The 16,264-nt window shown below is 35.7% G+C and overlaps 1 protein-coding gene and 1 long non-coding RNA gene across 2 annotated transcripts; one reads left to right on the forward strand and one right to left on the reverse strand.

The window, feature by feature from the left end:
* Positions 1 to 1,519: 1,519 nt before the first annotated feature.
* LOC147400417 (uncharacterized) lies at positions 1,520 to 5,694 on the forward strand. The gene is made up of 5 exons (XM_086444585.1): positions 1,520 to 3,013; positions 3,076 to 3,263; positions 3,306 to 3,418; positions 3,752 to 4,074; positions 5,608 to 5,694. The coding sequence occupies exons 1-5, from the start codon at positions 1,520 to 1,522 to the stop codon at positions 5,692 to 5,694; spliced, it is 2,205 nt and encodes a 734-aa protein (XP_086300711.1).
* A 7,515-nt stretch (positions 5,695 to 13,209) lies between these two features.
* On the reverse strand, positions 13,210 to 15,337 carry LOC147400418 (uncharacterized). Its single transcript, XR_015179000.1, has 2 exons — positions 15,019 to 15,337; positions 13,210 to 13,495 (listed from the first exon to the last, which is right to left on the reverse strand). It is a non-coding gene; the product is annotated as an uncharacterized LOC147400418 (long non-coding RNA).
* Between the last annotated feature and the right edge of the window lie 927 nt (positions 15,338 to 16,264).

Here is a 16,264-nt window from a genome sequence, read left to right on the forward strand (position 1 = left end):
ATTTATTATTATTCTTTCAACTCTAACTTATATATTGTTGTCTTTACTTTTGGGTTCAGGTCCATGAATGTCCGCAGTTAGAAGAAAGACTCAAGAATTTGCAAAACTCTTGGCCTTGCTAAAAGAAGTTGCACATCAACCCCTACCTCACCAAGAGGAGAGGGAAGATTCAGAAGAGTCAGATAACTCTTCCTATCCCTTGTCAGACGAGGAAGAAAACATACCTGATTTAAAAGAAGAAAGTGAAGAAGAAGAATTTCCAATGGCTGAAACCATTAGAAAAATGTCTTCTTCAACTGATGGGGGAACCGCGCCAACTTGTATTACTTATCCAGAACCAGCAATCGACAAAGTAGCTGAGTTTGAACTGAAGAGTGAGTTTTTACACCATTTGCCCAAATTCCATGGGCTTACTAATGAAGATCCTCATAAGCATCTCAAGGAGTTTCAATTTGTATTTTCAAGTATGTGCCCATAGAATGCGGATCTCAACATTTTGAAGCTGAAGTCATTTCCTTTCTCACTTGAAGATAGGGCAAAGACTTAGTTGTTTGATCTACCTTCAGGCTATATCAACACATGGGAGAAGTTGATGACTGAGTTTCTGACTAAGTACTTCCCCGCCTCAAGGATTACTATCTTGAGAAAGCAAATAACTAGAATTGAGCAAAGGAAGGATGAGGCATTTTATGCCTACTATGAGAGATTCAAGAGCTTAGTTGCATCATGTCCTTCACATGGGATGAAGGAAGGAAATCTACTTACTTACTTTTATGAGGGACTCCTCCCTTTTGAATGTCAATTGTTAGATGCTACTGTTGGAGGTTCTTTTGTGGATAAGACACCTGAAATTACTAAGGAGTTGCTCGCTTATCGTGCTCTTAATTATCAACAATATGAGGGAGTGTTAAACTCCACTCGTGGGGTGAATGAGGTATCTTCTAACTCAACTCTTGAGGAAAAACTTAATAAAATGTCTACTCTTCTGTCTCAGGTATTGAACGTGAATGGAGCACAAGTACAACAAGTTGCTCAAATCTGTGGTATGTGCTGCACTCAAGGGCATCCAACTGACCAATGTCCCCAACTGATCAATAATGGTGGATAGGAGTCTCTTAACGCTATTGGGTTCCAAGGTAATAAAGGCGGACAAAGGTACATCCCTTTCTCTAACACATATAACCCTGGACTTAAAGATCACCCCAATTTACGTTGAGCCAACAATGATAATATTCAGAACCCTCAAGGACAAGGGCAAGTGTTTCCACGACCTCCAGGTTTTCTGATGAGACCTCAGGTACCTCAAAACTTTGTCTCACCTCAGGTACCTCAAAACCTTGTATCTAATCCTCATGTGCCTACAAATTCTACTACTCCTAATTATGATGAGATTTTTAAGTCCCTTGCTCAAGGGCAACATAATTTAACTACTACTACTTAAGCTCTTATTACAGGTCAGTAGGCTCACACTAAAGACATTGTAGAGTTGAAAAAATAGTTGGGACAAGTGGTACACTTCATGGGAAAGATAACCGAGAGCAAAAAATTGCCTAGCAACATTGTTCCTAACCCAAATATCGAACAAGCTAAAGCTATTACCACAAGGAGTGGTAAGACCCTTGTGGATGTTCCCAAAATCCTAAAGAAGGCCCAAGTGACCTACAATGAGGAAAATGACAAAGAGAAAGATCCTGCCACATCAAAGATAGAGGTGATTGGTTCTTCATCATATGAGACTGCTTTAAAACCTGGAGGTAATGAGCAAAACCCTAAAAATTCTTTCGATTCTAATCCTTTTGCTCGTGTGCCTTTTCCTAGTAGGTTTGCCAAAACCAAGAAGGATGAATCTAATCAAGCCATCTTGGAAATTTTTAAGAAGGTACAAGTCAACATGCCTTTGATTGAGTGTTTGAAGCAAGTGCCAAAATATGCCAAATTTCTGAAAGAGCTTTGCACTACAAGGAGGCAAACTCGTGAGAAAGAGGTAATAAAGATGAATAAGACAGTCTCTGCTGTCATTCAAAGGAAATTGCCACCAAAGCTTAAGGATCCAAGGAGTTTTTCTATTCCTTGTGTGATTGGTACCAATAAATTTGATAATGTCATGTTAGACTTAAGAGCTTCAATTAATGTGATGCCTTATAGTCTTTATGCTTCTTTAGATCTGGGTAAACTTAAAAGTGATAATGTTGTTATTCAATTGGTTGATCGATCTAACAAGTATTCTAAAGGATATGTTGATGATGTTTTTGTGCAGGTAAATCAACTCATTTTTCCTGCTGACTTCTATGTCCTTGATATGGAAGAGACGCCCCTAAATTCCACTCCATTACTTTTAGGGCACCCATTCATGAGGACTGTAAGAACAAAGATCGATGTTTATGGAGGAACATTGACCATGGAATTTGATAATGAAATTATACGCTTCAACATCTTTGAAGCTATGAGGTATCCATCGACTGACATTAAACCCTGTTTTTCTATTGATATTATTGATTCATTTGCGCAGAGGTTTATGGAAGCAATGGAAGAGGATGAGTTGAAAGTAACACTTTCTCAAGGAGTTGGTTATACTAAGAATAGAGATTCCATTTCTAAAGTTGAGTTGGAGAAGGTTGAAGAGCCCATTGTGATCAGAACCGTGGCCTCCCTTGAGTCCCAACCCATTTTACTAAGGTCTATTCCTCTTTTGTCCCTTCCTATTTCTACTAACAAGATGTTACCTTCAGTGATACAGGCCCCTATACTTGAGCTTAAGGTTTTGCCAGATCACTTGAAGTATGTGTTTTGGGGGGATAAAGAGACGTTGCCTGTTATTATATCCTCGAAGTTGGAAGAAGAACAAGAGAAGAAGCTTGTGGACATTCTTAAGAAGTACGAGACCGCCATTGGTTGGACTTTGCCAGATATCAAGGGAATCAGCCTAACCATGTGCGTCCATAGAATCTTATTGAAAGATGGTGCCAAACCCACCAGAGAAGCCCAGAAATGCCTACATCCATCCATGATGAAGGTAGTGCAAGATGAGATAATAAAATTACTTGATTGTGGTGTTATTTATCCTATTTCATATAGCAAGTGGGTGTCTCTGTTCAAGTTGTGCTAAAGAAGTCTGGAGTTACTGTAGTAAAGAATGAGGAGAATGAGCTGGTACTTCAACGAGTTGTGACTGGTTATCGAGTTTGCATAGATTATAGGAAGCTCAATGCGTCAACAAGGAAGGACCATTTCCCTCTACCCTTCATCAATCAGATGCTTGAGAGGTTAGTTGGTTACCCTTTTTATTGCTTTTTGGATGGATATAGTGGGTACAACCAGATCTTTATAGCCCAAGAGGATCAAGAGAAGACCACCTTCACTTGCCCTTTTGGCACTTATGCCTATAAACGTATGCCATTTGGATTGTGCAATGCACTAGGTACGTTTTAACGTTGTATGCTTTCCATTTTTTCTGAATACATTGAGAATATCATTGAGGTGTTTATGGATGATTTTAGTATCTTTGGTAGAGATTTTGATGCATGCTTAGGAAATTTGGAACTTATTTTAAAACGTTGTGTTGAAACTAACTTGGTTCTGAATTGGGTTCTGAATTGGGAAAAGTGTCACTTCATGGTGACTTAAGGGATTGTTTTAGGACATATTATATCTACTAGGGGGATTGAGGTTGATAAATCTAAGGTAGATCTTGTGCGTTACTTACCCTCTCCCACTTGTGTGAGAGAGGTTCAGTCATTTCTTGGTCATGCAGGATTTTACAGGAGATTTATCAAGGATTTTTCCAAAGCATCAAGGCCCTTGTGCCGGTTGCTCCAAAAGAACACTCCCTTTGAGTTTGATGAGGAGTGCAAGAAGGTTTTTGATAAGTTGAAGGAGTTATTGATTATTGCTCCAATTATGTTTTCACCTAATTGGTCCTTACCTTTTGAATTGATGTGTGACGCCTCAGATTACGCTATTGGGGTTGTGTTGGGACAAAGAATAGACAAGAAGCCATATGCTATCTACTATGCCTCTAGGACGCTCAATAATGGACAACTGAACTATTCCACAACTGAAAAAGAGCTTCTTGCTGTGATTTTCGCTTTAGATAAATTTCGTTCTTATTTACTTCAAACTAAAGTACCCATAGGTATATCAAAGATAATCCAAGTACATCAATTGCACTTCTTGGTCAAAATCGGTGCCTAAGCGAGATCCTGCCCCGCTGTACCCTACTGTACGAGGGGGATAGACTACATCTATTTTAGATGATAGGTATTTTAGTGGGCCCTTACTCAGTGTCGTGAGCCACCTCTCAACTGGGGATCAAACTGGCTATTTTTGACTTTAGAGAAGTGACTTGGAGTTTTAGATTATCACCTATACGGTATATTAAACCAAGTCACCACGTACCGTCTGATGGAGTTCACTCGAGAGGTATATAGGTGTACTTGGGCAAGGGTGGCCAAATAAAAATGTATTGCACATAGTAAGCTTAGAGTCTAGAAACCTCCTCTATAGGTCACGACCCGAACTTATCATGAGTGTTCCCAAGTTGTTTATTGAATGAGACCTTGTGAATGATGAATGTATGTGAATGATGTGGATGATGAGATCAAAATGTATGGTTGTCCTCAAGGATTAAAGTTTTTTTTTACTTGAATAAAATGGGTGCACCGACCCAATAACGAATCCATTTGTTGCAGTAATTCATAAGGACCCGGTCCATCTCGATCCAACAATCATAATGGGTCAGGCCATTTAGATCAAAATGGAAATCAAATTCTTTTCTAAATTCGGGTTCTGACCCATTTTCTAAGAAAAAAATGGTTTACAAAAGGAAAGTATTTTTTAGAAGAAGTGTTTTCCAAAAGAAGTATTCTCTAGAAAAAATGTTTTGCAGAAAATGTTTTCTATAAGAACAAAAGAAAAATGTTTTTCAGAAAATGTTTTTCAAAAAGAAAATAAGGGACAAATAATTTACAAAATGATTTATTCTTTCATAGAAAATGACTTACAAAAAATCTATTTTTGCATTGACCTTAGAAAATTATTAAAATATATTTTTCTAGAAAAATGAAAAAATGATTTGCAAAAAAAAAAAATAGTTTAAATCAAATTTGTTGAAAGTTGTTATTCAATGAAAATATTATTTGTCAATGATTTTCAATAATTCAAAAGAATCATTTTTATTTTTAAAAATAATCATTGCAATGAGTTGTTTAATGGATTGGTGCACAAAATTCAATAAAATCTCAGGGCTCATTTAAAATGTTATCAAGGGGGTAACACTGAAATTGATAATCCACATTTGATAGGGTTACAAGGTTATCATTGTACCTAAGCTCAATCAGTCCATCATCTAGTTAGGGTTGTAAATCCGGTCAGTTAGAGCAAACGTCAATATCAAGTCAATAGTCAAAAATGGCTTCAAAATTTTTCAACATTGCCCAGTTGTTCCTTAAAGATCATAGTGCCTCAGTCCTACCGGTTGAAAGCAATATTTCGAGTCTGCAGTCCGTAATCAAGCCCGTTGTGGGTACTTGTCTTGAGTTTTCATGAGTCATGTGGGTTAGTCTGAATCTACTTTTTTTTATTAATCCATCAATGTCATGTTTTCTTTAGATCGAGTCTACTCCTTCCTTGTTGAGCCGAGTTAGTTTATTGAGTCTATATAGGTATTTGTCGTTCCATATGAATTTGATTGGATAAAGGAAATTTTTGAATACCTCGAACGCATTAACAGATTAACTTCAAGGATAGATTTCTCTCTTGAACAAGAAGATAAGGGTTGGGCTCGACTTTTAATTGAGAAAGCAAAGGTCATTGACCTCGGAATAGAAAATAATTCCTTAAGAGATTCAAATAGAAACCATCTAATCCCTTGAGAAATGTGAAGGGCAATGAATTTACTCAGAAATTTCAAAAGACTTGTTCGCGTGGTCTGATGAGGATAGGGTAGGTGCAAGCTTGGGTGTTGTTCAACACAGAAAAGATACTCGCTCGATGAGATGAAAATATCGATAAAGCATATCAATGTTGTCCTCACTGCATCTATTATAAGTCAATACAGGGTACCATTGGAATTGATATTTGATAACGGGTCACATTTTAAAGTCGAGATTATTACTCTATGTTCAAAGTTTAAGATTCGATATCATCTTTCTACCGTCCTCAGATTAATGGAAAGGTTGAAGCAGCCAATAAGAATCTCAAAACAATCATCGTGAAAATGTGCCAATCGTACCGGAATTGGTCAGAGAAGCTATCATTCACACTTTAGGTGTATCATACTTCAATACAATTTTTCATAGGCCTGTCAACGGATATGTATCCGATTGGATACTACTATATCTGAATTCGAATCCGAACAAAAACAATACTATCCGAATTCGAATTCGAATCCGATCGGATATCCCTAACAAACATTCGAATTCGAATCTGAAAAATATATCGGATACACCGATAATATCCGATTCGAAAAAAAATCCTGCAAAATACCATCGTCTTCGATCTGTCAGAGTTCGCACAGTCGAAAACCCCGAAAAATTACTCCTACTGGTTCAGAGAGAGAGAGAGAGAAAGAGAGAGAGAGAGAGAGTGTGTGTGTGTGTGTGAGTGAATATGTACCTGTGGAGTTCGCACAATCGAAACTCCAAACCCTCAGATTTCCTCCTAAAAAATCACGACTGGTTCGAATCAGATCGGAAAGAGAGCGAGAGAGAGATAGAGAGAAAGAGAGGTACCTGATGCTCGCCGGCAGGAGAAGAGAGTGTTGCGAAGTTCGATTGAAATTCATCATTCCGAATCCATCACTGGTTTGTCTTGTATTCTCTGGTTAGAGAAGATAAAGTTTAAAAGATAACATTTCGTTGTATAACACGAATACGCATCACCATATATACATATGTAAAAATTTTGTTGTAAAACATAAATACATGATATATATATTATATCGGAGCGGATATTATCGAATCGGATATCGCGATATCCGAATTCGTATCCGAAACGCATTTGAATTTTCAAATGACATCTGAATCCAAATCTGAAATCTGAAAATTTCGGATAATATCCGATTTTTTGAATTCGAATTCGGATTTCGACTATTCATTGACACCCCTAGTTTTTCATATGGAAGTAGTCTTACCAGTTGAAATAGAAGTCCCATATCTCAAGGTCTTGATGGAAAATCAATTGCTAGAAACAGATTAGGTTCATCATTGGGTATGAAGAGCTAAACTTGATTGCAGAAAAATAACTTAGAGTTTTGTACCACGTGCAAACTTATTGAAGAAGAGTCACCCGCGCGAAAGTCAAAGTTCACCACTTACAAGTTAAGGATTTAATCATCAAACTTCAAAGAAAATTGACCACCCCTCCTTGACCATAGGAGGAAGTCTGAACTTAATTGGAGAGATTCATCTATTAGCAAGGAAACACTACTTTGAAAACCATCAGATTTCAAAGAATCGAGTACTTATTTTTGACCCTAGAGGGAAGTTCAAACCAAATTGGGGTGGTCCATTCATCACCAAGGAAATATTACCAGGAAAAGCTGTCAGACTTCAAGATCATGATTGAATCTAATTACTAGAACCAACCAACCTTGACCAAATCAAATGGTATTACATTTAAGGAGGTCATTTTTGGCCGAATCAATTCTCCTATTACCCAGTTCAATATATCCTTTCTCAACCTCTTTGCAGCCTTTTCAAAAAAAAAAATTATGCCTTTTTATTTCTCAGCCCGATCACCTAACCTAAGGGAGGGAAGAATTCGAACTACGTCTTGGTCTAATCCCAAAATTCTAGGGTACGTAAGCAACTTGAGAAGTTACTTCAGGCCCGACCACATCAAAATAAAAAAATAGATTCCCCGAAAAAGAAAAAATCTAAAAAGAAAAAAAAATTCAAAAGAAAAAAAAATATCTCCCAAAATAGGGAAGAAAATTCAAGGAAAAATAAAACCATTTAAAAGGAAATGATACACAAGGGGCATTTGGGTTTTTGAGCCTCAAATTTCCTTTCTTTTTATGCTTAGTCCTAAGCCTACCCATAAAAGTCTTCCTAAGTACCGTGCGAAAAAGTTAAGGAAGGTAGTAAAGCATGATCAGACAGTAATTCCAAAACTTCAGAAGGGAAGGAAAATAAAAAAATAAGATAAAAAGCCTGCTAAGTTGAAAACCTAAAAAAGGCGACATAGGCAAAAGTTAAGGAAAGCTCGCAAGGTTGAAAATCCGATAGGACGGTCTTGGCAACAATCAGAGTAAAGGAAAAAGAAAAGAAAACTCGCTAGATTGAAACCCTGAAAATGCGATCTAGGCAAAAGCTAGAGCATATTCGCTAGTTTGAAAATCCGAAAGGGCAATCTATGCAAAAGTTAGAGCAACAAAGAAAAATAGAAGAAAATCTCCATAAAGTTGAAAAGTTAAAAGGCGGTTCGAGCCGAAACATTTGAAATCCGAATAATCAAGTTCAATACCCAACTTAAACCAAACAAAGACTCAGAAGTCACGAGCATCGTCTATGATTGATTTGAAATTTTTTTACGTCTCCAAGTGAACCAAGAGGAAAAATGATGGATTCTACAATGAATTTCAAAAGGAAATATTTTGTTTTCTTGAGCCTGGTGGCACCGACCCTTCCCGCCTACAGCCTGAACCTCACACGCGGTTTTTGAGTTTTTTGATCCCTTCTTTGGATCTTTGTTCTATTCTTCAAATCCCTCAATCCACCCACGAATTCAACATTTAAAACATAGATTAAACACATCAAATCCTTATTTCTAACATGAATTTCAATTCAAACAAAGATTTCTACGATTCAAAACAAACAATAAGTTTTGTTAAAATAACCTAAATGCATATTTTGGAAATCTAAAGTTACTAATAAGAATTGGAAGTCCCTTACTTGGTTGTGGACGCCTAGGATACAAGCTAGCACTACAAATCAAGGTTGGATGGCTAGAGAGTTGAGGTTGGGCTGACTTGGATGCGAAACGAGCGAGGGTTTGCAAGGTATCCGACAATGACATTCTCCTTCTCCTTTATAATGAAGTATAGACCTAGCTCTTAACTCGATGAAGCCCTCGGATGGAATGTGTTGAGGTTTACTCGAGCTACCCGACTGATTTTGATGGAGGATGGAGAAAACGAACGAGAATGAACAACCAAAGGTGGTGAAGTTGTAGCCCTCGTCGTGACCGACAACTTTGCCTTCTTCGTCGAGGTTCAACTTGGCTTCGTTCGAGCACAAACTTGATGGCAATGGGTCGAAACCCTAGGGTGGAGAAGTGGCTGTCGTTTGGTCCTTTGGAGGAGAAGAGAAATGAAATAAAAGAAACTCCACTTTCCTTTAAATAATAGACTTGAGGGTAAATTTGTAATTTCCCTTCATGGATTATAATTTTTGCGATAACTCGATTATTCGGACTCGAAAAATGACAAACGAGTACGCCACTTCGAATAATTTTTCACTACGGACCTAATGGTGTCATCAAATATTTTTGATTATCGCTCTAACGAAATTCCACTATTTTGGGTCCCACTTAACTCGAAATTCGAGGATTTGTTAACTTTTTCCCTCGAACTCGAATTCGAACTTGCTTACAGGCTAATGTATATATTACGATCGTTCTGAAACTAATGGCAAAGTCAGTTTTCCTTGAAATTAATCATAGTAATATTTGAGTATTTTACTCTAAGTCTCTCATTCGATATTTTCCTCCAAATCTCACCATTTACTTTCCTCGAGATATGAGTTGAAAATCCGGGGTGTTACATAACATGAATCCTGAGGATTCATCAGTCAAAGTTTTGAGGTGTGAGATAAATATACACACAACCTAGCAGAACAATCATAGACAATAATACTACAAAATGAAACATATGTAGTGGAATATAGACCGTATAATTTCAAATCAAAGTAGTAGAAGCTAAACAGTTAAATATAATTTATAACAATCCTTAACATCAAAACCATCTTCGAAACATAACTTCTCAGAATTTACATCATGTCTCACAATTTGAAATTTTCACACACTTGCTAAACTACTAAAATAATCCTCAAGCTAACGAAGGTTACAGATCCATGACATAATCCTCTACAGGAACCTCCTCGAATGATTCCTCGTAGGCAGACTCTCCAAAAGTTGTAGCATCTGAAGGGGAAATATGGGGTGAATAGTAGGAAAATGTTACTTTGTAGGATAAATGTCATACGATAAATATCTAAGCATACTCAGTAAACAGTTGTAATTGATTTCAATATATCATTTAAAGTAACATATATAATTTTCAAATAGAAAACATCTATCAACATTACAAAATAAAGAAAAGATACATAATAAGAACCTAACAATGTAGTCAATCAGAAAGTAGAGGAACATGTCGATACAACTGCCTTGGCATGGTAATTTGATATTCCAAATTTCAAATTGGATATGGAATCCCATCGTAAAATTCTAATTTTTAGTCGATTGACATACCACAATTTTGGAACCTTTTATCCGGTTCAGACTAGTCATTGACCAATTTGGCATCCTCGAAACACTAACACAAAGTCCCATATCAAATCTCGAGGTACTAGGTGGTAACTTAAAATTTTAACATGGTTTCTTATATTTATGTTAGCATTCCATGGCACTAAATACTTACTTCACTTGATAAATAATATACATTATATCTTGTATATATTTATACAAAATATAATACTAGCGGAAGCTTATATACATTTAATAATGTACGATATATCAGAGTGTAGAAAGATAAATAAAATACAAGATTATACAAAAAATCCTCACTCTAACAAAAGTCCAAACACTTTGCCAAAATCTATAATCTTCCTGGATGAACTGACACCACTATGGGGTATATCCCTAATACTTACCAAGTAACGGACTCTGGTCGTTTATCTGACCCACCAGATAATTCTCATTCGTATCCTACACCTGCCTCGCCAAGTTTCGAATTTAAAATTAAAAAAATGAAGAAAGAAAGAGTGAGTAACAATGGTTACACAGTAAGAAAGTAAATAATTCCTGTCAATAATCTCTCCTAACATGAATGAATAAACAAACTAAATCATTTTAACATATGCAAAGTTTTACAAAATAAACTACGATTAGCTTGTACATATAACTAAGAATGAGCAACTAAATATTTTAATACTCACATTACATCAATCAACAGTGCTCACTATAATATTTTCTTTTTATACAAATCTAATTGATCAAATGAAAATATTAAACATGCATTTCATTTTATATTCCAAAATAAAACAACAGATACATAATATGCAATGGTGGAGTAGTAGAATTAGAGAGTTGGGATTCATGATTGGATCGCACCCAATCAGGATATGATGTTCCATAATAAAGTATTAATTCCTGATTTTGTGGCTGATCGTAAGTAATGGGTTTCTTTTCGATGTGTCAGAACGTTCGAATACTATAGATTGTTAGTACTCATTGACAAATCATATTCGTTTATACCTATCAAGTGTGCATGTGATTCATTATACATTTTCATTTGTGTAAGACCACTTTTACAGTATAAGTTCACTAAAAAAGATAGAAAGGAATAAATCCAGATTCTAGTTGTGACTCCACTGTCATACACGTCCCATACCACGTATGAGTTTAGTTGTTCCTATCTTATTTCCTAAGATAGTCAATCATTCTAAATGATATAATAGCTATCCCTTCAGGCATTCACAAATTCTTTAACATTTCACAAAATAGCTACATATACATATCATTTCTTTTCTTTGAAAACAAATTAGAAATTTTCTTTCAAAACAAATAAGAAATTAGCAGTGTAGAATTGAGAATGGATATCCAGTTTCCTACCATGCAACTATGACCATGTAGCTTAAAATAAATAACAGTACAAAAAAGTAAATTAGCACCTCGCGCTAACAAAAAGTAAATAAACATATACGTCACCTCGTGACAATAGAAAGTAAATTAATCTTGGATTTCTATTCATCAACCCACACATAGTATCACAATGTAAAATGCAGACATCACCTCTTAGGTGTAACTGATATTTTACTGTTTCATACCCTTTTTTTATTTTCTGATTTTTGTAGTTTTCAGTCTTTCTTACACAATATTTATTTTTCGATATTCATCAACTCAATATGAGTTCATTGAATGTTAAAGTAATTTTTAAACTTTAAAATTCATTTTTTATCAATTAAATTAAAAAATTAAAAAATTTGGATCAAAATGGGATTCGAACAGTGCACAAGACCAAACTGGTAGAAATAACCCAGTGAAACGTCATTCCCTCGTATAATTTGTTATGAAACACAATTAAACATATCAAATATGAAGGTTTTGATGTGAATTTGAAATAACGAAAAGAATTATATGTTTTTGAAAGACATAACAAATTTTCTTCAAAATTCTAAATGCAATTTTCACAATCTACGGTTACTAATAGAAATTGAGAGTCCCTACCAATATCTATGCGGTAGAATTGAAGTACGTGCACAAAAATCGAGATGATCGACATGAAAATCGAGGAAGATTGAACGTCGAGGCGGTTGATTTTTGAATCAGGCTAGGTGAATTTGAAGATCTCGATGTCGTCATCTTTTTTCTCTTTTGTTGGAGGACGATTTGGGTTCGAAGTAGATGAAATATAAAGTCGAAGTTTTGAAACTCTCGTGTATCCTTTGGCTATTTTTTTTATGAAAAGTAAACAGCGCCTCGCGCTAATAGAAAGTAAATAAACATGCAACCAGTAACATTATCTCTAGATGTCCGTTCACCAACCTGCACACAATACAACAATGTAAAATGCAAACATCACCCCTCGAGTGTGACTCTGACATTTTATCGTTTCATATTCTTTTTTTCTTTTTTCGATTTCTACAATTTTCAATCTCTCAAACAAAAAATCCACTTTCTGGTATTCATTAACTCAATATGAGTTCATTGAATATTAAATCATTTTTCAACTATGAAATTCATTTTTATCAATAACATTGAAAAAATACAAAACTTATATCAAAATGGGGTCCAAGCGGTGCATAGGACCCAACTGACAGAAATAACCGGGTGAAATATTGTGGCGCCCCGCGCTGACGCTAACACAAATCCCCATGTCAGATCTCGAGGTACTAAGTGGCACCTCGAAATTTCGGCATGGTCTCCTTTGTTTATGTTAGCATTCCAAGGCGATTCAACCTGCACCTGATAAACGACATACAATCCTGCATATAACAAACAAAATATAATACTAGCGGAAGCCTATATACGTCTAATAATGTCCGATAGATCAGAGTGCGGAAGAAGAAAAATTATATACAGGATTATACAAAATTCCTCACTCTAACATAATTCCTAACACTCAAGACAGAATCCATAAGACTACCTGGAGAAACTGACACCACTAGGGGGTATAGCCCTAATACTTACCAGGTGACGGACTCTGGTTGTCTATCTGACCAACCAGATGATCCTCGCTCTTGTTCTACACTTGTTTCGCCAAGCTTCAGATCTGAAACTAAAAAAAAAATGGAGAATGAAAGGGTGAGTAACAATGGTTACCCAGTAAGGAAGCAACAATTTCTGCCAATAACCTCTCCTAACATGAACGAATAAACATACTGAATCATTTTAAAATAAATAAAATTTTACAGAAGAAACCTACAATTAACTGGTATATATAGCCAGGGATGAGCAACTAAACATTTTAAAACTCACATTACATCGATCAGCAGTACTCACTATAACATTCTCTTTTTATACAAATCTAATTGATCAAATGGAAATAATAAACATGCATTTCATTTTATATATCAAAATAAACAACAGATACATAATACACAATGGTGGAGTATTGGAATTAGAGTGTTGGGATTCACGACTAGATCGCTCCCAGTCGGGACATGATGTTACAATTCCTTTCTGGCTTTTAGTTCCTGATTTTGTGGCCGGTCGCTGCCCTTACCACGTTTGGTTGACCATTTATCCGGCTCAGGCTGGCCGTTTGACGTGACCGTAAGCAATGGGTCTCTTTTCGATGTGTCAGAACGTTCGACTACTATAGATTGTTAGTGATCACTGACCAATCATCTTCGTCTATGCCTATCAGGCGTACATGTGATTCCCAAATATACAAACCATTCGTATACGACCACCTTTACATTACAAGTTCACTGGTAAAGATAGAGAGGAATAAACCCGGATTCCAGTTGTGACTCCATTCTCATACGCGTCCCATACCACGTATGAGTTTGGTGGTCCCTACCGTACATCCCAGGATAGTACACCACTCCGGATGATATGACGCACTATCCCTTCAGGCATTCACAAACTCTTTAACAGCTCACAAAATAGTTACATATGTATATTATTTTCATTTGAAAATAAAAGAGAAATTAACAAATACAAGGTTGAGAATAGATATCCAGTTTCCTACCATGCAAGTGTGGCCACCTGGCCTAACATAAATAACATAACGGAAACGTAAACAGCGCCTCGCGCTAACAGAAAGGAAATAAACATGCAACCAATAATATTATCCCTGGATATCTGTTCACCAACCTACACACAACACAACAACGTAAAATGCAGACATCACCCCTCGGGTGTGACTCTGACATTTTACCGTTTCATACCCTTTTTCCCTTTTTTTTCCAATTTTTACAGTTTTCAATCTCTTCAATAAAATATCCATTTTCTGATATTCATCAACTCAAAATGAGTTCATTGAATATTAAATCACATTTTCCAACTATAGAATTTATTTCTATCAATAATATTGAAAAAGAATACAATTTTTATATCAAAACGGGGTCCAAACAGTGCACAAGACCCAATTTATGGAAATAACCCGTTATAATACTCTACCCACGTATAATTTGTTAAAAATACAATTAAACATATCAAACATGCAATTTCTGGCGTGAATTTGAAATAAACAAAGAATTCTATATTTCGGAAATACATCCAAATTTTTCCAATAAAATCCTAAATACAATTTTCACAATCTATGATTACTAATAGAAATTGAGAGTTCCTTACAATCACTAGGCGACGGAATTGAAGCACGTGCGCGAAAATCGATGCGAACGGTACGGAAATTGAGATGGACCGAACTTCGAAGCGGCTGATTTTCGAAACCGGCCCGGTGGTTTTGAAGATCTCGATGTGCTCGTCTCTTCTCCCTTCTACGGCGAAAGACAATTTGACCCCGAAATCGATGAAAATCAAGGTCGAAGTTACGAAAATCTCCGTATAAAAATACGGCTGATTTTTGATTATACGGGGTGAAAAAGACGAGAAAACGGAAGGAATTTAAGTGGGTTATGTAGAGAATGAGACGACGGACGTTTCTCCCTTCTGCGTCGATCGTCGACGGCGAGCCGTTTGTGAAAGATCTGAGGTGGAAGAATCGGAGGAAAAACAATTTTTTTTTTATTTTTTTATTTTTTCGTTTATTATGCTGTAAGGACGAGTTGGGGAAGATGAGTTATATAAAAAATTAAATTTTTTTTTTTTTTTTTTTTTTATAAAAGTTAGGACGAAATCGGTATTTCGCCTATTGTTTTGATCGATAATAACTTGATCATCCGGAATCCAAAACTGACAAATGAATACTCCATTTCATCTAATTTTTCGTTCCGGATCTAATGGTATAGTCAATTTCTACAAATTATATCTCTATCAAAATTTTACATTTTTGGCCTGAGGTGACTCATAAACTTGATGTCGTTTTCGTTTTTGACGATAATTCAACTTTCTGGTCTCCAAATTTGACAAATAAATAGTCCATGTTGAATAATTTTTCGTTATGAACCCAATGGTATAATCGAATTTTAAAAATTATTTTTCTAACAAAAAGTCACTATTTTAGCCTGGTCCGACCCGGTAATCGAGGATTTTGCAACTTTTATATTCGGACTCGCATTTGAGCATGCTTACAGGCTAAACTATGTTTTTCGATCATTTTGAATCTAATGGTGAGGTCAGATTCCATTAAAAATGATCAGAATAAGGTCCTACAGTTTTACCCTAAGTCCTACTTTCAAGATTTTCTTAAAATTCCACTATTTTTTTCCTCGAGATACGAATTAAAAATTCGGGGTGTTACAAATATCCTACCCACGTATAATTTGTTATAAAATACAATTAAACATATCAAATATAAAAGTTCTGACGTGAATTTGAAATAACGAAAAAGAATTCTATATTTTGAAAAAATATAACAAATTTTAGATAAAATCCTAAATGCAATTTTCATAAATCTATGGTTATCAATCGAGATTGA

This window comes from Akebia trifoliata, chromosome 6 (assembly GCF_017979445.1).
Source record: "Akebia trifoliata isolate Shusen 1 chromosome 6, ASM1797944v1, whole genome shotgun sequence".
NCBI lineage: Eukaryota > Viridiplantae > Streptophyta > Magnoliopsida > Ranunculales > Lardizabalaceae > Akebia > Akebia trifoliata.